Genomic DNA, 23,308 nt, shown 5'->3' on the forward strand with positions numbered 1-23,308 from the left:
CCTAAGACCAAGTTCATTTTCAGCAGCCCAGGTAGGACCATAAATGAAGGGTAAAATAAAGCTACCGTGGTATTGCTCTGCTCTCAATCTCCACGGCTAGCTTTACACACTCTACTCAGTATTTTAAATTAAAATAGCTTCTGATAAAAGAAAATTATAGCCTGGAATTTTTCTCCAGAATAAATTGTCATTTAGTCTGAAACCTCTATTCCCATAGTTTTGCCTTCCTATCTGTTTACCACCTCCAACTCTCCATAAGCCTTTTCCATCCTTCTAGACTCACTCCACGTTCCAACTTCTGTGAATATTCTCCCAAAAGTTTGAGTCCAGATGGATTTTACTGAAACTTCTGTGACACTCATGCTGTATTGCTTAGTAATTATTTCATGAACAAGTGACTTGCCTCCATATCCTATATAATAAAAAGGCAATATGCAAATTGACCTTAATGGCCCAACAACCGGTCGCTATGACATACACTGACCACCAGGGGCAGACACTCGATGCAGGAGCTGCCTCCTGGTGGTCAGTGTGCTTCCACAGGTGGAGCACTGTTCAGCCAGAAGCCAGCTCATGGCTGGCCAGTGCAGCGGCTGTAGTGGGAGCCTCCCCTGCTTCCCTGGCAGCACTAAGCTTGAAGTCGGACATCCTCCTGAGGGCTCTTGGGCTGCCAGATGATGTCTGACTGCCTGTTTAGGCCTGATTCCCCTGGGGAGCAGGCCTAAGCCGTCAGTTAGACATCCCCTGAGGACTCCTGAACTGTGAGAGGGATGTCTGACAGGTGGACATCCCCTGAGGGGTCTCGGACTGTGAGAGGACACAGGCCGGGCTGAGGGACTCCCCTGAGTCACGAATTTTCATGCACCAAACCTCTAGTTTGAACTATAAGCTCCTATGGTTATGAAATATTTATAGCATTTACTTTGTGGAATCTAAAGCATTTGCAGACCAGTTATGGGCCAATGGAAAGTGTTTAAACTGAATAAAAATAGATTATTTGGGCCCTCAGCACATATACTTGCTCAAAGTGGAGAATCTACTTGAGTCCTCTAGGGTGAATCTAGTTTTGGTCTTTTTTCATATAAAGCATTAATGACATTTTGCATTTTATTTTTGCTATTAATTTTTAAAAGTGCTGGGAAAATCATTTTTGGTTTGCATGTGAAATAATGTACTGCTTTTCAGAGTGAAAAACATGTGAATCATTTTATGTATAATTTAGGATACTCGAGGATATTCTATTTCTGGATAAAATAGTTCAAAGTAGAATTTTAGTATGCATGTTTGATACATATTTAATAACAAGAATAAAATATCTTCTTGAAAGATTGCCTTTGTAGTGAATTCAGTCATTCAAATTGTTTTCTCTCAAGACCCAAAAATGCTAGGGCATTGCCAGCTTTGAGTTTGTCCTGGAAAAAAAAAGAAAAAAAAAGATTTTATTTTAAAGCATTATTTAATGGTTGTTCTTAAGTCCTTTATTGAATGTCTTTATCAGGTTAAAAAAAAAATCAATTCCCCAACGTGAGAGAAAAATATTAGCAGGTTAAACAATGAATCTCTTACCCAAATCCTCTTGCCCCATGTTTTGAAACTTGGTTGTAGAAGAAAGGAAGAAATTATAAGGGAGAGAGAGAACTGTCTTAGGAAAATGTTCTTTGGGAACTTCAATGGATTTTAAGGACTATTTGGAGGCAAAACAGAGAAAAGGTTCAATTTAGGACTGTGGAACAGCAGAGCTAGAAGCCACCCACTAGCTTTCAGGCATGTGTTGTCCTTTTGCTCGGTCCCAAATAAAAGGGAACTCTTTCGGAACAAGAAAAGTGATATAGTTGAAGCCTCTCAGAATATTGTACAAATGTGTACATTTATCAATTTCACATGAGAAAAAGACTGCCAAATTTTTTCCACCTTCTCCCCATTTATAAACTAAATAAACTTCACAGAAAGAACTACTGCAATTTGAGAGGTAACTTTGTGATATGCTAACTGAAAGTTGTTCAGTTTACATAGGTCAGGCATGTAGCTGAGGGTGGAAGGAAACATGTATGGAGTTGTATAACTTTCATACCATATATACATTTAGATATCATGATCAATTTTTGAGCTTTAGAGAGCTCAAACTTATAAAATGAATGCTATCTTCCCAGATATAGTTATCCTTTTTTTTCCTGTACTGTAACATTTTATTTATATACTTTGTAACAGCTTTATTGAGATATAGTAAACTTGCCATATAATTTACCCATTGAAGTGTATAATTTAATGATTTTTAGTGTGTTCACAGAGTTGTGAAGCCATCAGTTTCTTGTCTGTTATTCTAGAGATATTTTATACACATACAAGCAAATATTTATATTTAGGTATATAGAAATTGTTTTTCACAAATGGATAGTATACAATACACAAATGGAAATATACTACATATATTGTTTGGCACCTTGCTTTTTTAACTTAATATATCTTGTAAATTGATTTTTAATATTTAAAAATATATATTTAATGATATTTTACAGAGAAGAAGGGAGAGAGATAGTTAGAAACATCAATGAGAGGGAAACATCAATCAGCTATCTCCTTCACACTTTCTACTGGGGATGTGCCCAAGGAACATGCCCTTGACCGGAATCAAACCTGGGACCTTTCAGTCCTCTATCCACTGAGCCAAACTGGACTCGGCTTTAGTGTTTTTTTGTTTTGTTTTGTTTTTTTGTTTTAATGGCTGTATAGATTTCATTATTACTTATGTAACTATTCTCCTATGATTGTTTTCAGTCTTTTATTATAGGAAATGTTGCACTGATTAACCTTGTACAAAATGTCATTTTTATTTGTGACTATAAAATTTTTATACAAGATATTTTAAAACTTTAAAGTGATAAGGACATAAAATACTAATATATAAAATCTCAGGGTCTGTACATACAAAATGACCGAAGGCTTGACTGACTGCTGCCACTGCGGGCGCCCTGACCCAGCACTGACTGCCAAGGGGGCTACGATCAGGCCCGAAGAGAGGCCTGGAGAGAGAAGCAGGGTCTGATCTGTAGCCTCCATGGCACCTGTTGATCAGCACTTGCCTCTCTCTTTTGCTCTAGTCCTTCAGTCCTGGCCAGCAGCTATGCCTTTCTTTTGGGTCTCAGCTGGGGCTGCTGATCAACCCTGCCTCTCTGATCAGGCCCATTGATAGGCCCAGAGACACCGACTGGCATAGAAACTGACCAGTCAGAACCAAATCTGGGTGAAGTGCGAGGAGCCAATAGCTGCCTAGGAGGCGGAGTGTTTGACACTGATTGGCCTAGAAACCAACCAATCAGAATCTAATCTGGGTGAACTGCAAAGGCACAACCTAAGGTGGGGCCTGAGGAGGAGTTTTAAGGCCAACAGCTGTTCAGTGTAAGATGTAAGAAAATGGTTCAATTTTTTAATGATCGATTTGGCAGTATAGTGCATCCAGATATAGGGATTATGTATTTTTGTCTGCCAAGAGCATCTCCCCCTGATAAAATAGGGCCCCCCCCCCCCCCCCAATTTAAGCAATTGTGTTCTATATAATCTATACTCTAAGAGGGTAATATGCTAATTAGACCAGGTCAACTGGCCATCTTCCTGATGTCTGACTTCCTTCTGGACAAAGCCGTGGTGGGGGCCAAGGCAGAGGATGTTAGGGGCGATCAGGCCAGCAGGGGAGGGCAGTTGGGGGCAAGATGAGGCCAGCAGGAGAGGGCAGTTGGGGCGAGATCAGGCTGACAGGGGAAGGCAGTTAGAGGTGATCAGGCAGGCAGAGAGGTTAGGGGTTATCAGGCAGGCAGGCAGGTGAGCGGTTAGGAGCCAGTGGTCCCAGATTGTGAGAGGGATGTTTGGGCCTAAACCAGTGGGGTCCTCAGTTGGAGAAGGTGCAGGCTGGGCTGAGGGGATGTCAAGGGAGAGAGAATCTGGGGACAATGCATCTCATTTTAACTCTACTTGGTTCAGGAGCCTAAGAGGTAGAACAGGCAGTGGTAGCATTATGGCACATTTACTCCTTCCCCGCCCTCTTACAGGTCAAATGCCGAAAGAAAAACACCCAGTTATTTGAGGGTTCTTGTCCTTGGGTCCTTGTTAATGAAGACTTTAGTTTCAATATTCAAATTACTAGAATCATTACAATTTTTGAGATTGGTAGGTTGTAAGAGAAACATTAAATTAAAAATTTAGACATTTTTCTTCTAACGTGCAAACATAAATATATATTTTTTCATAAATATATTATTATGATATGCTTCTTTGCAGTTTTCTTTCTTATCTTTATAAGCTTAGTTGTACTAGGTTGACTTTCAGCTTTTAAACTTTTTTTTGGTCCTTTAATACTTCATTCACTAGTATTTCTGGTGATCTAGTAATAATTCTAAGAATATTAAGTGTAAAAATTCCCTGTTCTTTGATATCACATATCAAACTGCTCTGAAACCAAACATAATTAGAGGAGGAAAACAGGAAGAAGTCCATGAAATAAAAGGCATGTACCTTTGTTTCTGCATCAAATTCTTCCATGGATTCTATCAATTTTCCAGGTTCCAGTTCACCTAGTGGAAAGGGGTAATCAGTTCCCAACATGACTTTATCCTGAAAAAAGAAAAAAATATTTTTATTTGTAATTTTTTAGAACATCAAAGAACTGCCTGTCAATTTAATTATACCCAATATATAATTATTACAAGCGCTCCTATGGCAAAGTATCAAAATTTCCCCTGATTAATAGAAACAAACTGATCTAAAATTTTAAAAAGTCAAATGATTAAAAACTTACTCTGGCCCAGCTGGTGTGTTTCAGTGGTTGTGTGAACCAGGAGGTCAGAGTTCGATTCAGTCAGGGCACATGCCCGGGTTTTGAGCTCCATCCCCAATAGACTGTGTGCAGGAGGCAGCTTATCAGTGATTCTCTCTCATCACTGATGTTTGTATCTCTTTCTCCCTCTCCCTTCCTCTCTGAAATCAAGAAAACATTTATAAAAAAATAAACAGATCCTCCAACTTATTCTGACATTTTCTCCAGCAGGTGTCACTATTAGGTCTCCTATAGTTGCAAATCAACTCACATCTCCCACTTCACGTCCTCTTTTTCCTCCAATAATTGAAAGAATACTCAAATATAAGAATCAGGCATTTATTTAATAAAAAATGCTGATGTATTCCAATGAAATGGAGGATTCTGTATTTCTTACAATGATACATTGCAATTGATCCCACAATTTTTGAAAACATACTACAGTTGAAAAATAAAAACTTTACAAATAATTGGATGGAAAGAAAACAATCCCTCAAATAATTCCTATCTCTACAAACTGTATCATTGTCTGTTTTTTTGAATGATGCACTTCAAATTTTCATTTGACATTTTGTATGTTAAAGCACAGAGGCTTGACTATCTATAAATATATAAAGCCCTAATGTGTTAGGCAATGTTTTGGAATCTAGATTACCCTGGTCAACAAAAGAGAAATGGTCCATGTCCTCAGAGAACCCACATTCTAGTAAGGACATTAAGTCAATAATGACAGTTTATCAAAATAAAATATTGAAATTTAACTTCTAGAAACATATCCCACTCATGTATGTCTTGGAAATGTACACAAGAAAATTAATTGCAACAGTATTTGTAACAGAATACTAGCAAACCAAATTATAGCATATCCAGAACCAAATGCTGAAATGGAATAACCGCCAAGTTATATTGTAAAAAGAAATGTACTTGAAATTATATTGTAAAGAGAGAAAAAATGTCTAGAACAATGTATCTGCTTTATACTCTTATTTCTGTTTTTAACAAGCACATGTACATACACAAATATATGTATGTCTAGAGTCTATTTCAGGAATGGTACTCAAGAAATAAATAACATTAGCTGATTCCAGGAAAAAAAAAATGAATTTGGGGTCAGGAGACCGCTCTTCTTTTTTAAGATGTAATTTACATACCATAAAATTAATATTTTAAAGGTGTACAATTCAGTAGGCATTAGTATATTCAAGAATTTTTATAATCATTCCTACTACCTGATTCTAGAACATTTTTATTTTAGATTTTTTGTTTATTGTCTAAAGTTTTACATTTGTCTTCTTTTTCCCCAATTGACACCCCTCCACCCCAGACATTCCCACCCCAGGCAAGCCCCCACCGCCTCAGTGACCGTGTCCATTGGATATGCTAATATGCATGCATACAAGTCTTTTGGTTGCTCTCTAAATCTCTCTCTCTCTCTCCCCTGCTCCCCCCACCCTTACTGTTTATCTCTAGATCTATTCTTGTTCATCAATTATCTTGATCAGAACGTTTTTATTAACCCCAAAGTAAACCCCATTCCTATTAGCAGGCACTCCTTATTATCTCCTTCCTCCAGCCTCAAGGAAACACTAATGCCATCTGTGTCTATGAAATTGCCTATTCTGGAAATTTCATAAACATGAAATGGAATATGTTGCTTTCTTTCATTTAGTATAATGATTTCAAGGTTCATTCATAATATAGCCCAAATCAGTTCTTTTTAGGCTGAATCACATCCATCATATAGATATCCCAAATTTTGTAGACCCACTTATCGGATAAGGAACTTTTGGGTTGTTTCTATCTACTTTTTGGCTATTATGATAATGCTGCTCTCAACATTTGTATACAAGTTTAAAGAGTGAATATATGCTCATTTCTCCTAGGCATATATCTAGCAGTGGGTTTGCTGTGTCACATGGTAAATCCATGTTTGATATTTTGAGGAATTACTCCACACAGTGGCAGAAGCATTCTACATTTCCACCAGCAAAGTATCAGAGTTCTAATTTCTCCAAATACTTACTGACACTTGCTGTTTTGTCTATCTTTTTTATTAGAGCCACTACAGTGGACATAAAGTGATACCTCAATGTAGTTTTGATTTGCATTTTTATAGTGAAGCTGAGCATCTTCTATTCATATGCTCATTTTACATTAATATGTCTTTGGAAAAATATCAAATTCAGATCTTTTGTGTTTTTGTTGTTGATGTTATTTAGTTGTAATAATTTATATTTTTTTGAATATAAACTCATACTTATCACGTATATGATTTACAAATAATTTTTTCGTGGGTTGTCCTTTCATTTTCAGTTGTGCCTTATGAGGCACAAAAATTTGAATTTTGATGAAGTCTAATTTACCTATTTTTTTTCTTTGCTTACGGTTTTGGTATGATATTTAATAAATTATTGCTTAATTCAAGCTCACAAAGATTTACCACTATGTTTTCAAAGAATTTGTAGTTTTAGTTCTTCCACTTAGATCTTTGATCAATATTGAGTTAATTTTTGTGTATGGTATAAAGAACGTGCCCAATTTTATTTTATTTTTTGCATGTGGATATCCAGTTGTCCCACTATACTATATTGAAAAGATTAATCTCTTCTCATTGACTTGTATTGATATCTTTGTTCAAAATCAGCTGATCTTTTTAAAAAATATATATATTTGTATTGATTTAAGAGAGGAAGGAAAAGGGAGTGATAGAAACATCAATGATGAGAGAGCATCATTGATCAACTGCCACCTGGCCACCCTACACTGGGGATTGAGCCCACAACCTGGGCATGTGACCTAACAGGAAATCGAACCGTGACCTTCTGTTTCACAGTTGACGCTTAGTCACTGAGCCATGTTGGCCAGGCTAGATCAGTTGATCTTTATGTCTGTCAGGCCAGTACCAGACAATTTTGATTACTGTATCTGTATAGAAAATTTTAAAATTGGGAGTTTGAATCCTTTTTGTTCTTTTTTTTAAAGATTGTTTTGGCTATTCTGGTCCCTTGCATTTCTATATGGATTTTAGGATCAGCTTGTCAATACCTACAAAGAAAAAAAAAAAAAAGCATGTCTTTTTTTTTTTTTTTTTATAAGGATTACATTGAATCTGTAGATCAATGTCAGAATGTTGCATTTAACAATATTGTTTTCCAATCAATGGGATGATTTTTTATTTATTTAGGTCTTCTTTAATTTTCTTCAATAATGGTTCATAGTTTATTGTCCAACTCATATTTTAATTGAATTTATTTCTCAGTATTTTATTCTTTTTTAATGCTATTGTAAATTAAATGTTTTTCTTAATTTCATTTATGGATTATTCATTGCTAGTAAATATAAATACAGTTTATTTCATATATTTATTTTGTATTCTACAATCTTGCAGAATCCATTTATTAGCCTTGATAGTTTATTTGTGGATTCCTTAGAATTTTCTATGTGTCATCTCCAAATAATTTTATTTCTTCCTTTCCAATCTGTATGCCTTTCATATAATTTCCTTTCTAATTGCCATAGCTAAAGTCTTCAGTACAATGTTGAATCTAAGTGGTGAGGGAAGAACCTTTCAATCTTTTGCCAGTAGGTATGATACCATTATTTTGAGTACTTTCTTATTCTCAGGCACTGGAAGTCCTTCTAGCTCATTTTGTACTTTATCTGTATTTAAATCAGCCTTTTCTGCCAGCAGCCTAGCTTCCTTACCGTGGAAAACGGTATTTAGTAACCAAGCTCTGTTAATTATTATGATAATTATTGTTGATATGGAACTCTGTGTGTGTACACAGACACACCCATATTTCTATTTCTACTTATCTATACTAGTAACTACCTTTTCCAACAGGGAGACACTTTTACTCAATTAATTTACTCTTTTTGCTTAAGTTTAGAATGCACAGAAAGTATTTGCAGGATTGCTAAAACATATGCTGCAAAAAGCAAACTTACTAGCTAGAATTCAATATTTTAAAGATACTAATTACAGAGCAAACTGCAAAATTTATTTATTTATTTATTATTTTTTTTAATTTTAATTTTATTTTATTTTCCCCCCTCCCTCCCTCCCACCTATCCCCTCCCTCCCCAGAGCTTTATGTCCATTGGTTGTACTTATATGCATGTGTACAAGTCCTTCAGTTGATCTATTATCTCCCCCAGATCCTCCTCCCCTCCCCCACTGAAATTTGACAATCTGCTTATTGCTTTACTGTCTCTGTATCTATCTTTTGGTTCATCAGTTTATAATGATCTTTATTATCCACAAATGAGTGAGGTCATGTGGTGTTTCTCTTTCATTGATTGGCTTATTTCACTCAGCATGATGTTCTCCAATTCTATCCAGGTTGCTGCACAAACTGCAAAATTTTTAAGTACTTAGTTGAATAAGTTTTGATGAATGTATACACCTGAATTACTCAAACCTCTATCAAGACACGGAACATTTCCATCACCCCAGAAAGTTCTCTCATGTCCCTTCACTTAAAATTGTTTCCAGTGTTTGGCTATTTTGAGTAAAGCTGCTATGAACTTTCTTGTAAAATCCTTTTGTGGACATATGTGTTTGTTTCTCTTGAGTAAATACCTAGGAGTACAACTTCGGGGTAGTAGGGTAGGAGTGTGTTCTACCAGTAGTGTATGAAAGTTCTAGTTGCTCTACCATATTCCCAACAGAGTTTTCTTTTTGTTTTTAGCCACTCTAGTGATGGGTGGTGGTTCCTCATTGTGATTTAAATTGCTTTTCTCTGATGAACTAATGATGTGGGGCATATTTGCTTATTTATTTATTTATTTATTTTACCATTTTAAAGAACATATTTTAGTTTCTTCTCTTTTTTTAAGTTTTAATGAGATATAATTGACATCAAACATTGTATTAGTTTTAGGTGTGACACAATGAATTGATATGTGCAGTAGACCCCCTTTTAATCACAGGGAATATGTCCCAAGACCCCTATTGGGTGTCTAAAGCTATTTATTATATATAGTACCAAACCATATATATATATATATATATATATATATATATATATATATATATATATATATATATATTGTGTTTTTCATAAATATATATATTCTAAAGTTCAATTTATAAATTAGGCACAGTAAGAGATAAACAACAATAACTGGTAACAAAATAGAATAATTATAAGAATATGCTGTAATGACAGTTACATGAATGTGGTCTCTCTTATTGTGCTGTACATATACCATGGGTACTCTGGACAAAGGGATATTTCACTTCCCAGAAGGGATGGAGTAAGATGGCTCGAGATTTCATCTCGTTTCTCTGAACTGTGTGTAAGTTTAAACTTGTGAATTGCTTATTTTGTTTAATATTTTTGGACTGCAGTTGACTATGGGCAACTGACCCTGGGGAATGTGAATCTGATGATAAGAGGGGTACTGTGTATATGTTGAGAAATGATTACACAGTAAGTTTAGTTGACATGTATCACCTCACATAGTAATAGGTTTTTTTTTTCATGTGATGAGAACTTTAGACATTTACTCTCAACAACTTTCAAATATACAACGTAGTATTGTTACCCACAGTAACCATGCTGTACATTACATCCTCAGAGCTTATTTACCTTATAATTGGAAGTTTGTATCTTTTGGCTACATTCACTCATATCCCTCTGCTTCTGTAAACATGTTTATTGCTAGCTGTATGTCTCTTGGAAAGTGGCTATTTAAATCTTTTGTTCATTTTTAAATTGGGTTGCCTATTTATTATTGAGTTACAATACTTTATTTTGGATATAAGTCCTTTATCATAAAAAATATATTTTGAATCATTATGTGGCTTAACTATTCACTTAGTTAATTTTTCTTATGATGAACTGAAGTATTTAACTTGATGAATTGTAATTTGATTATTTAAAAAATGTTTATTTCTTTCTGTGTCCTGTCTAAAATATGTTTGCTGGATTTCAAGTTGAGAAGATATTCTTACATTTTCTTCTTGAAATTTTATAGTGTCAGCTTTTATGTTTATGTGTATGACCCCCAAGTTAACTATTTTGGTACATTAAAATGAATAATTTTAATGAATTGAAAACATTAAATCTATTAGTCTACAGAAAAAGAAAATGTCTATTTGACATAATTTACAATGGTTTTAAGTCAACTTCTTACTTTGAAAACTGGTTAAATCTTGTCCTGCTTTCCCATAATTGATGATTTTAAAGAATTTTTAATTTTATTACATGTGATGAGATCTTAGCTAAGTAGGTAAATCCTGTTTTTGAGATGTATCCTGCAGGACCTGATCCTGTTTGGGGCTTCCTGTGGAGGGATGAAGCCTGGCTCTTTCCCTTGCTCAGGCTGAGAGGTCAGAGCTGGTTTGGAAGTGGATGATGTTAGGAAAGCCCTGGCCCCATAGTTCTCTAGCACCCCATTCTGTACATGAGGATGTGAGCAGGCACCAGGCTTGCACATTCCTTTTCAGTGCAATGCACATCCGTGTTCTCAAAAGTCACAGACTGCTGAGGCCTGGCTGTTAAGAACTCTGCTGTCATCACCTGACCTCTTTTATTCTCTTCTTGTGGAAAGGGAAAAGGCGCAAAAACGTGGGCTCTCAGTAGCCTCCACAGTGTGTGCTAACAAACAGGAATTTGGGGCACTAGTCACTGGTCCTTGCAAACCAAACCACCAAACCTGCATGCATTAAAGACACCCTCAAGTTAAGTTTTGTGTGCGGTGTGAAGTTGAGTCAAGGATCATTTTTTTAACCTCAGATGGATATCTACTTGTTGCAGCACCATTTATGAAAAGGCTTTCCAATCCTTATTTAAATGCTTCTGTACCTTTGTCATAAATTAACTGACCAGACAAGAGTAAGTCTATTTCTGCACTTTCTAGTCTACTCCATCAGCCTCCTTGCTGTCCTATGAAGAGGACCTCAGCAATCAGTGACTTTTGAGAACACAGATGTGATTGCACTGAAAGGAATGGGCCAGCCTGGTGCCCGCTCAGAGCCTCATGTACAGAATGGGATGATAGAGAACAATGGGGCCGGGGCTTTCCTAACATCAGGCCATGTTGTGTTGTCCACTTTAGTTTTATAGCAGCTCTAGAAACTCTCCAACTTTATTTTTCTTTTTCAAAATTATTTTGCCTCTCTGATTCTTTGCATATGCCTATAAATTTTAGCCTTAGCTTGGATTACGTTGAACCTATAATTTGGAGAGAACTGATACCATAACAATATGGAGTTTTGTTTTTTTTAAAATCCATAAATATAGATATGTCTGATATCATAGGTTACTAAGCTTTGAATTTTTCCTCTATTTATTTCTTGCATCTATCATTTGTACTTCCCTTCCCTAGTTTCTCCCTTAACTCAGGCTTTTACGATCTCTTAGTTCAGCCAAGTGTGACCTCTCTATTCCTGAAGAACCCTGTACACACTTTTATTCATAGCACTTCTTACTATGAGCTACTCTCTTATAACAATAACTAGAGGCCCAAGTCACGAAAACTCATGCAAGAGTAGGCTTTCCTTCCCTCGCTGCCAGCACTGGCTTCCCTCTGGCACCCGGGACCCGGGCTTTTCTTTTGCAGCTGCCTGCAGGCACCCGGGACCCAGGCTGGCTTCCCTCTGGTCCGGGCTTGATCAATAAATGCTAGATATTATTACTATTATAAATAATAAAATATCTAGCATTTATTGATTGTTTACTATATATAGGATGTTCTAAGCCATTTATATTCATTAACTAATTTAATCCTCACAACCTTCCTATGAGATAGGTTTTATTATTCTTATTCTTATTCAACAGATAAAGACACAGCGATGATAACTAACTTGCTTAGAGTTGCACAGCTAATAATGTAGTGGAGCCAAGCTTGTGTCTCTATCTCCTCCACTGAGCTAAGAAATGGGACATATACAGTGTGTCCATCTCTGAGCCAAAGGCATGGTATAGAGTCCATGTTTATTGAATTAAACTGGGCCACTACTATAATTTTCTAACTGGTGTCTCTGAATTCAGCCTCACCCATTTCAATCAATATCTAACACTGGAGAGAATGCTACAGTATTTTAAAAATGCAATCCAATCATGCCCCATCCCTACTTAAATTCTTCAATTATTTTCCACTAACCAGAAAGTAAAGCCCTAATTCCTTACATGGCATTCTCCATCCCCCCCCCCCCCCCCCCCACACATAAATGAGAAAGAAAATTGTCCCAAACCTGAGCTGAATCAGCACTTTGTGGTCTGATGTGATTAGCTACTCTTCCTGGAAAATAGTTAGCCTTAAAGATATAATTTTTCTTCTCCCCGTACCCCTCCTCTTTCCCCCCCAGTCTAACAGAACTTCTGAACCCGTTTCCCCCTATAAAATGTCTCTGCCAAGATAGAATCGAGTAGAGACTGATACTAAGCTATGGAGCATGCAACCTTCACCCTGCAGGACATACGACATGTGAGGAATCTCTCCTCCCACCTTTCCCCTGATTCTATCTCCTCTCTCAGAACAAGAAAAGCAATTATTAAGAACTTCACTTTCAGTTCTTTTATGCCTACTTACCTCTCCTTTATGAAATTACTAGCAAATTAAAATATGGTCAAAAGTTTACCAGGAAGTATCAACAAAAGGTGTACAGACAGACAAGGGTATGGAAAATTCAGGAGAAAGGTGGGAGCAGAGATTCCTCACATGTCGTGTGTCCTGCAGGGTAAAGGTTGCATGCTCCATAGCTTAGTATCAGTCTCTACTCGATTGATGCTAAAGAATACTTCTTGAGTTAAAAGTACTTTTTATATTGCCTTTTTCTACTACTTATTATCTTGTAACTGCAAATTGATTAGGTTTTAAGTGGATTACATGCAGAATCCCAAGTAACACACCTGATCTTGACCTCCCCAAAGCTGGAACTTTCTTTTGTCTTCTTGAGCTGTACTGTTCAGAAAGCCTCTTCTTTTGAAACAACTTTGAAATAAAACTCTGACATGCACCTATAATCAACCTGAGAGTTGTTTTAACAAATGTGTGCATTGAAGGAATGAATACTTGCTTGTAGGAAAAAGGGAAGTGTCATTATTACTAAGCCTTAAATATTAAATGTATTTTAAACTCTAAGTTCAAACTGTTGTGAAGATGTGACACTTTGATTTCTACAAACATTTTCCCCCCTATGTTTTATGAAAATATTTACATGAAATAATATGGTAAAGTACCTAATAAAATTTAAAGAAAGGCCACAATAGACTTAACAATTATTTCGAGATTCCTATATTCACTACTGTATAAAACTAGGTAACTACACCTGTTGATAGAAGCCCCAAAGACCCAAAGTTATGTGTACTGACATCTGTGCCAACAGCTGATCTTGTTTTTACTGTGCCGATGTTCACTAGGGTTTCATCTGTCCATATTGCTATTCCTTTTGCTAAAGCTGTTTACAATGCCAAAACACAACATAATTTTTAAAAGTCCCGTGCTTATATTACATTTGTCAACTACATTGGCATGATGTTAAAATCTAGAAATTAATTTTTCTTGTCCAGAATTCTTCCACTCCCAGTATTATGGCCTAGGACAGAAATACATTTTAAGAAGGGGTGTGTGTCTGTTCTGTTTTAATGTGGATAAAGCAAATGGCTTTAAAGCAGAAATGAAAACCTCTCCTCAGCAATTTATCCTTCCTGGTTAAGACGTGTCTCTGCTCCCCTTCCTAACTAGATTTTGGATGCCTGTGGCAGAAAACCAAACTTAGGATTTGGCAGCATTTAATTATTATTTATAGCTATTGTTTACAACTCCTCTCCATACGAGGTTAATTATCCTCTTGTAACAATCTGGTTTGTGAATTTTCCATACCCTTGTCTGTCTGTACACCTTTTGTTGATACTTCCTGGTAAACTTTTGACCATATTTTAATTTGCTAGTAATTTCATAAAGGAGAGGTAAGTAGGCATAAAAGAACTGAAAGTGAAGTTCTTGATAATTGCTTTTCTTGTTCTGAGAGAGAAGAGATAGTAGCAGGGGAAAGGTGGGAGGAGAGATTCCTCACATGTTGTGTGTCCTGTAGGGTAAAGGTTGCATGCTCCATAGCTTAGTATTAGTCTCTACTCGATTGATGCTAAAGAATACTTCTTGAGTTAAAAGTACTTTTTATATTGCCTTTTTCTACTACTTATTATCTTGTAACTGCAAATTGATTAGGTTTTAAGTGGATTACATGCAGAATCCCAAGTAACACACCTGATCTTGACCTCCCAAAAGCTGGAACTTTCTTTTGTCTTCTTGTCTGTGATTTAGGATTCTCTTCCCTTGGATCGATCATGAGTCAATTCTTAAGGATATCTGTGCTGGTGGAATTCTTTGACAACATCTACATTTTGAAAACCATTAACTCCAAAGGAATAATTCTAATGGTGGGCATTCTGGGAACCATGGTGGCCTCTTCTGGGATCCTGGCACTATACCTTTTAGACGGACACTCGTTTTCTTTATCAGGGAGTAAAGCAGGGAATGATCTTGATTGATTTCTCAGTACCGACAAGACTGCCTAGCATATATTTCCCTTCCCAAAGCTGGCAGCACACATAGCCTCTGAGGCCAATGACTTACTGAGCTGATGATACTAGTGATTAATATTCCTGCCAGGGAAGAGAAATAAAGTGCTCACCTGCTGGGCTGCATTAGCTCTCTCACATTTTCAGGGAATGCTGTGCGCACTGAATGATGTGGCTTACTAAAATTCAAATAGAGGAGGAGTGTTCATTTGTCTTCTGGAAAAGGAACAATTAACTATCCTCTCAGCATATTCATTAGTAGCATTGCAGTAAATACAACATAACTGTTATAACCTAGCTCACTACAAACATTCTAGTATACCAAGGATTCAGTTGGTTCCCTGAGACATCATTTCCTAGAGAAAGGGCCATATTTAATTCAATCAATGCAAAGTAAGAGTAGCCTTATATCCACAAGATCATTACACAACTCAATTAAACAAACATTAACTTAACACCTACTATCTGTAAAGCACTGGGTAATATAAATCACTGACATTTGTATTGTTCTTTGGCATAATATTATTTAACTCCTCACATCAACTCTACCTGGTTATTATCTCCATTTTACAACTGAGGAAGCAGGCTGAGAAGACGACTTGCTATTGAAGATCACCCAGCTAACAGGAAGTAGAGCCAGGACTTGACTTTTTCACTTATCGCAACTTCTTGAAAAGGTAGTAAGTTACACTCTTGTTCTCAGGAAGCTTAGATACAAAATGGGTTCCACTTTACTGAGGACAACAGTGCACGTGAAAACATCCTTTCGCCAGAATACAGGTTGGTGGGGTTGTTAAGGATAGACATACTAAAATACATTTAGATTTAAATCAGCTGGAAATATTCCAAACACATATGACATGCTCCACTGCCTAAAACCTCATAAGTCTTTCTTTGGTGATAAAAGAGCTTTTCATTGCTTTCAGATCATCCTAACCTTTAGAGTTCCTGAACAGAGTGGTCTGGAATGGTAAAGAAGGTATGGAAAAGGGGTGAAGAAGCTTTGGCTTTTGAGCCCGACTGGTTTTCAGCTTACGTTCAACATTTTATTTTTATTTTTTATTGTTGATAGTATTACAGATGTCTCCCATTCCTCCTCCCCCAATCCCCCCAGGTCTTCACAACCCTATTGCCATGGGCTATGCATATCTTAATAAAAGGGTAATATGCAAATCAACCAAATGGTGTTGCAACTTGTCGCTACGATGCATACTGATCAGGGGGCAGATGCAGGAGCTGTCCCCTGGTGTCCAATACTAATGTTGTGGCAATCGGTTGCTAAAATAGTCACTGCTAGTATCAGTGGAGAGAAATGGTGTGCCTGCATGTAAGGTGCATAGGGAAATGAATGCAACACGATTATAGTAACCAGTCATTAGCGAATGTTGTATTTTGCTATTAATAATTATGTATAACAGGATATTATAAAAATTAAGTTACAACTTTTATTAAAACATTTCTTTCTTACATACCATTATATTGGCTGGGCTGTAAAAATATTTGTTGTGGGCCACATGCAGCCCATGGGCTGTAAGTTTGACATGCTTGCTCTAGGGAATTTACTGACTTCCTGTTATAATCATTGAGATTTTTCTTTCTTTCTTTCTTCTTTTTTTTTTTTTTTTTTTTGATATTTTCTTTCTTACTCAACTTTTTTCTCCATTTTCCTGATAAAATTACAATTTTTAGTTAAACCAGTACTTAATACTTACACTATTATGATTGTATTATTCACTGCTGATTAAGCAATGTACAATGATTATCTGCTGTGATATGGATGTTTGTTTTCTTGGAGTTATTTCCTTTTCTTTCATTTGCTTAATTTTTTGTGCACGTACTATTTGTTTGTCTCTAATGCATCAACATATCTGTTGCATGCCTGGCAATCATTTTTTCAACTTCTCAAACACATCAAATATCCCATCAGTTCCTTTTCCCCTGGCCTGGAGGCCTCCCTCCACAGCATTAGTCCTCTCAATCTAATCTGGACAGTGGCTTTCTAGCCCAGCTGCCATGCTAGGACTTTCCTCAGCCATTTTGGTTTAGGGATTGTTTTTGAGAGATTTGCTGATGTGAATATAACTAGATTGAGGAAGCATTAGTCTTTAAAGAGAATCCTAAATTATTAATATACTACTGGCCTGATGCACGAAATTCATGCAAGAATAGGCCTTCCTTCCCCCGGCTCCCTGGGACCTGGGCTTCCCTGGCAGCACCGGCTTCATTCAGAAGGTCATCCAGAAGGATGTCCGGAAGGACATCTGGTCTAATTAGCATACTAACTTTTTATCATTATAGATACTGCTTACATGTCCTGGTTCATCAGACTGTGAGGCTACATAAAATGAGGTTATATTTGTTTTGGATGCCCAAATTATAATGGCTCCAATCTTCACAATTTGAATGTAAGCTCTCTAACTTTGCAAAGTGCCCTCTGAGTTTTTCTGTGGGTCCCTAAGAGGTACTCCCATGTGCTCACTATCTCATCTATCCAAAGGCTTTTGCATGTTCTTCCATTTCTGCTCTGACCCCTGGCCAACACGTATTGCCCTGAATGCTGTTTGAAGTATCCCTCATGCTGAGAGAATGCCTCACTGTGGATGGTATCCCTCATAAGGTCAGTGCTGTATTTTTCAAGGGTGTTTTCCCCCTGATTTTGCCATTTCCAAGAAAACCAGGGGGTACTAGGCTTGATGGGAGGAAGTAGAAATGACCCTTTCCCAAATTCCACACTATATTTCATTCCCCTCCTCCGTTGCTCAAAGGTTAGAGCCCACAGTCTCTCAGCTCCTTGCCCCTAACCCCTCTGTCCAAACCAAACATAATTCACAGTCACAACCAGCAGCTAAGCACTCATTTCTCCAGGACAACACAAAAGCTTGAAGGCTCAGACATACATCTCAGAATTTATTACCAAACCAGAATGTGTAATGTTTATGTTCTAGCCAATTTCTCCAGAGCGGCAGTCAACTCCACAGCGAGAAGACGTCTCCATGCTGGAGACCGAACACTACATGCACCTTTCAGATGGGCCTCTTTTTCTGCTAAATAAGATTTAAATGCTTGCATTTGCGTCTCCTCTAAAGCCAAGAACCATGTTGTAAATCTTCAAGTATGTCCACGTTCTTTTAGAAAACCCCTAATATTTGTTTTCCTTGGGAAAATCTGGAAACCTCCTTCAGATATCTGTTGGTAATACAGCAGAATTGAAAAACTATTTCAGACTTTTCACTAATCAGACTGATGTTTGCTCTAAAATTGTGATAATTTGCCAAGTTGGAATTTTCAAAGAATACTTAAGGGTGGAGATGCTGTCAACAGAGAGAGCAGCTAGCAGATTATAAGGGAGGAAAGATTTTTTTTTTCTTGTGAGATTTAAAGTACTACTGTGCTGGTCTTTTTCCAAATGAGAGAATTATTTTCAAAACGTGGGCCATGCTGTTTCAGGAAGAAATTTCAGGTGGTCCATTTCCCCCTCTTTAATGATCCAGTTTTCTTTACTTAGTGAATGAGGACAGTTAGGCTCACAATTTACCCTATCAGTAAGAGGGAGAGCCAGGATCTTAATCCAGCTCAATTTGACTTCAGAACTGTTGGTTCTCTTCTGTGTACTACATCGTGATGTGTCATTTTGAATGGGTACAGAGGTGACCCTAAAAAAAGAGGAGCTGATCTGGGGAATTCCTGGTCATGTGGATTGCCTGGGATTTCCCTGGCATATGCAGTGGTTCCCTGTAGACACATACTCTCTGGTGAAGGGTGATTTGCATAGCACCCCCTGTGCAAGTAAGCCTAATCCCAAATTTCACTGTCCCAGTTCTTTCTTCAGTTGCCTTTTCTTCAATTCCCCCCCCCCCTTTTTTTTTTGAGAGATACCAAGTAATTGGTTGCTGATCCTGCACTCTGCTCTCTATAAGCCATCCAGATGGTAGACTCAGCTTACCTTTCCTATGACATCTGTTAACAGCTTGAGGGCCAGGGGATCATGAACCAAGGAGTCTGTGTAGAAGGAACCCAGGTACTTCCTTGGGTTGATTGGATTGTCCTGGGCACACAGGTCTGGGCGCACACTGAATCCATGGGAGATTCTTCCTACTGTAAAGGGGAAGGCTCCACCTGCAAGTAAAACCCATTACTGAGGGCTTGCTTCGGTTGAAAGGGATTCCTTTTTTATTTATTTTTATTGGTTTTAGAGAGAGAGAGAGGGAGGGAGAAGAAAGATAGAGAAACATAGATGTGAGAGCGAAACATCAACTGGTTGCCTCCCACAGGGGGATTGAACCTGCAACTTGGTCATGAATCCTGACTTGGAATCAAACCCATGATCTTTTGGTGTATGGGACAATGATCCAACCAACTGGCCAAAGATTCCTTTTAATCCTCATGGATTCCTTTTAATCCTCATGCTATATGCAAAGAAAAGTTACAATAATCCAGCTGGTTAACAAAGGACCTGCTGGGTTCCAAATGCTGAGAGATGACCCAGAAGAACCCACAGGAACTCATCTAGAAATTCAGATTTGAGGAATTTATCCTAAAGAGAGAAGACAAGTGTATAAAGATAAGTGGTCAAAGTTTTCAAATGGTGTAATCATATGAGCAAAATATTGAGGCAACTTATAAGTTAGGGAATATCTAAATAATAATTATAACATCTAAAAATGTATTGCCATGCTTTCAGTGATAAAAAATGATGAAGTTCTATACTTATTGACCTGGAAGATGTCTCTATATGCTGGTGAGAAGGAAAAAAAAAATTAGAGAGCAGCACGAAGAGTTTGATTGTGTGTGTCTGTGTGTCCAAGAGTCACAAACTCAATTACTTATACAGTCCAAGCAGGAAATGTAAATGAATAAAATAGGCCTATTTTAAACAATAGTGAATGGTAGGCATTACTGCAAAACTGGACATCTTGTAGTCTGACAGAGATTTAAATAAAACAAATCAAAACAAAATAAAGCAAAAGCTGTGCCAATCAAACTAAACTTGTCTGCAAAAATGGAATTTGGTCCCTTAAACCATCATATACTTTAGGACTAGAATGATTACTAGAAGGATATTAAGGACTGAATTGTGTCCCTCCAAAATTCATATGTTGAAACCCTAATCCCCTAATGTGACTGTATTAGGAGATAGGGCCTTTAAGGAGATAATTAATGCTAAATGAGGTTATAAAGTAGGACCCTAATCTGGTAGGGCTGGTATCCTCATAAGAAGAGGAAGAGACAGCACAATGATTTCTCTCCCTCCTTCCCTCCTTCTCTCTCACTCTCCTTTCCCTCCCTCTCTGTGAATGCACAGAGTAAAGGCCATGTGAGAACACAGTGAGAAGGTGGCCTTCTACAGTCCAAGAAGAGGGGTCTCACTGGAAGCCAAGCCTGCCAGCACCTTGGTTTGGAACTCTAGAACCGTGAACACATTAATTTCTGTTGTTTATACCACCTAGTTGGTGGTGTTTTGTTATGGCAGCTGAGCTGAACAAAACAGATGGGGTCTTACCTCCATGTGCAAAACACACTTTCAGTTTAGGAAACTTTTCGAACACTCCACCCATGATCATGGAGCAAATGGCTGTGGTGGTCTCTGCCGGCATTCCTGAAAGAGGAAACAGTCACAAGGTACAGGGCTTGTCATCTCTCACATGATGTTCAGTGATGCTCACTGTGGGGATCTGTAATTGTCAGTGCCGAGAAACGTGGGGTCCCTGCGCCCTAGCATGGCTTGCTTATATACAGACTATTACTTTGGCGAGCAGAACTATCTGATGCTTCCTATTTGCCACGTGCAGGTAGAGTCACCTAATGGCTAGAATAGCTAAGGAGCCAGAGGACCTGTTTTTTTGTCCTGATTCCCCCAGCTTCAGTTTGGATGCAGTGGGGCAAGACAGTACAATGAGTCTGAGCTGAACCCTAACTCCTCCCATTTTTGCTTCCCAGCCTTTGGCAAGGTATTTAAAGCCCTGGAGCCTGTGAGATGGGGACAGTATAGCCCAACTTGCAAGGCTGTTGTGGAGGCTTGAAAATGATGTCAGGAAAGTTCCTGGCCAGAACTTCCCATTAGAGATGCACAAGAAATATCAATTGCCTCCCTGTGCCTCAGTTTCCTCATCTGTAAATGGTTGGGATGATCATTGTTCATTCTTGCCACTTAGTAAGTGCTCAATAAATGTTGACTCATATTAATATTCCTCCCAAATTTTTGCTGCTTCTTAGAGCTGAGGTTGAAAATAACTGGACTAAGTCCTGGCCCGGTAGCAGCTCAGTTGGTCAGAGCATCATCTTGATTGTGGGTTTGATCTCCAATCAAGGCACATACAAGAATAAACTAATGAATGCATAAATAAATGGAACAACAAACATGGTTCTCCTCCTACACCCCAAATAAAAAAGAAAAGAACTGGATTAAAGTGAATGATTTCAAGCTCCTCGAAGTGGTTGTTTCATGCCTGGTGTCTTTACTTCCTTGGACACAAGTCTGCGTTTGGTTTTCAGATGATTGCTTTCCAGACTGTGGTTAAGGAATCTCTATAGGCGCCACAGCTGAGCCTGGCACCTTCTGGGGAAGCCTGCTTCTCCAGCTGCCTAATGGGGCTTTAGCGGGTGCTCATTTCTGCCCCATGGTTCTGTGGACAGCGACACCCTGGCTCCCTGCCTCTGGGGAATTCTGGAAGCATGATAGACCAATGTCCACCTGAAATGGCAGAGCTTCATGAAGGCAGGAGATGAACAGCATCACTTCCTTCTGGTCCTGTGATTCTGCTTCCCATTATTACTTGGGCCATAACTCATACAGGAGCCAAAGCAGGATATCTGCAGTGTAAATTGGAGTATGGCCCACCCCTGCCAGAAATCCTCCAATCACCAATAACCACCTTTACATCAGAATAGAATTCTGAAATTAACCTGTTTGTTTATGAACTGTGTGCCTGCTTATGGTCTCTTTCCTCCAACCAGAACATAGACCTCAGGAAGGCAGAGGTTTTATCCACGTCTGTATCCTTGGTGCCTAGCACAGGGCCTGACATGCTGCAGGACATCCGTGTATATGTGTTGCATAAATGAATGATGAAGTGGCCCTTTGTTCTCTCCTGTTTTTCATGTGGGAAGTTGCCACGTATATAAGTCTGTGGGACTTGTCAAAGTGCTGTGTGAATGAGAACAAGATTTTCTTTGAAGCTGGAAAGCACTGGGGCTTCTTAGGTGATCTCTTTCTATTAATTCCTGCTCAAAATTTGGTGGGGGAGTAGATGGGAAGCTACCTTACTAAATATGCGGGTCTCCAAAAGCAATGCCAGGGGCATAAAATATCAGAGAAGAAGGAGAATCCAAACCAGTCTCTCACTTTACAGATGAGGAACTGAGGTGTCAGGAGGTGAAAGGACTTGCCACTGGTTACATAGAAATCTAGCCGAGCTGGAACTGAAATTCAGGTTTACTTTCAACACACTGTTCTATTTAATACTTTATGGTGGTTACTTCATAATCACCTGTATCAACGAGGCTGAGAGGGAATGGGTAATGGCCTCCCAAAGGAAACCCAGCCCTGCTCTGCGGGGACCACTCCTTGGCTTTGTGGATGAGCTGCACTTCTCCCACGTGGCCCCAGGATTCTAAGCTGTCTTCATGTCTTTTTTTTTTTTTTTTAAATCAGGATGCTAATGAGAGAGTGGACTGGCTAAAGGGAGGCCTCTCCTCTTTCCCTGTTCTCATCTGAAACCATGAATGAATGCAGGAGGCAAAGAGCAGAAGAAAGGAGCAGGTAACAGAAATTGAAAGCCTGGGTCACCCGTAATTGAGGGCCTCCGATTGTTGGCGGTGTCAGGTGACCTTCCCCTCCTAATTCCAGGGCTCTCATTTGAAAGAGTTGATGCTATTATCGGCTTCTAGAAAAATCTGTTAGGCAAGGTTACTTATCTCTGGAGCCATTTTGGGAGTCTATGTCATGACTTGGTTTTGGAGTCAGACTTAT

General features: G+C 38.2%; 1 protein-coding gene across 2 annotated transcripts in view; it reads right to left on the reverse strand.

Annotated features, from left to right (window-relative positions):
* Nucleotides 1–1,269: 1,269 nt before the first annotated feature.
* Nucleotides 1,270–23,308, reverse strand: part of ACMSD (aminocarboxymuconate semialdehyde decarboxylase) — a 44,339-nt gene continuing 22,300 nt past the window's right edge. Inside the window, exons 7-10 of one of the 2 annotated variants that reach the window (XM_045575428.1) lie at nucleotides 20,840–20,935; nucleotides 19,283–19,455; nucleotides 4,507–4,565; nucleotides 1,270–1,412 (exon numbers count right to left, since the gene is read on the reverse strand). In XM_045575428.1, the coding sequence (XP_045431384.1) occupies nucleotides 4,542–4,565; nucleotides 19,283–19,455; nucleotides 20,840–20,935 (293 nt within the window). In that variant the 3' untranslated portion in view covers nucleotides 1,270–1,412; nucleotides 4,507–4,541. Of the gene's footprint in view, nucleotides 1,413–4,506; nucleotides 4,606–19,282; nucleotides 19,456–20,839; nucleotides 20,936–23,308 lie in introns of both variants that reach the window. The other variant, XM_036422003.2, reaches the window with a different exon arrangement.

Source organism: Pipistrellus kuhlii, unplaced genomic scaffold (genome assembly GCF_014108245.1).
Source record: "Pipistrellus kuhlii isolate mPipKuh1 unplaced genomic scaffold, mPipKuh1.p scaffold_m20_p_7, whole genome shotgun sequence".
Lineage (NCBI taxonomy): Eukaryota > Metazoa > Chordata > Mammalia > Chiroptera > Vespertilionidae > Pipistrellus > Pipistrellus kuhlii.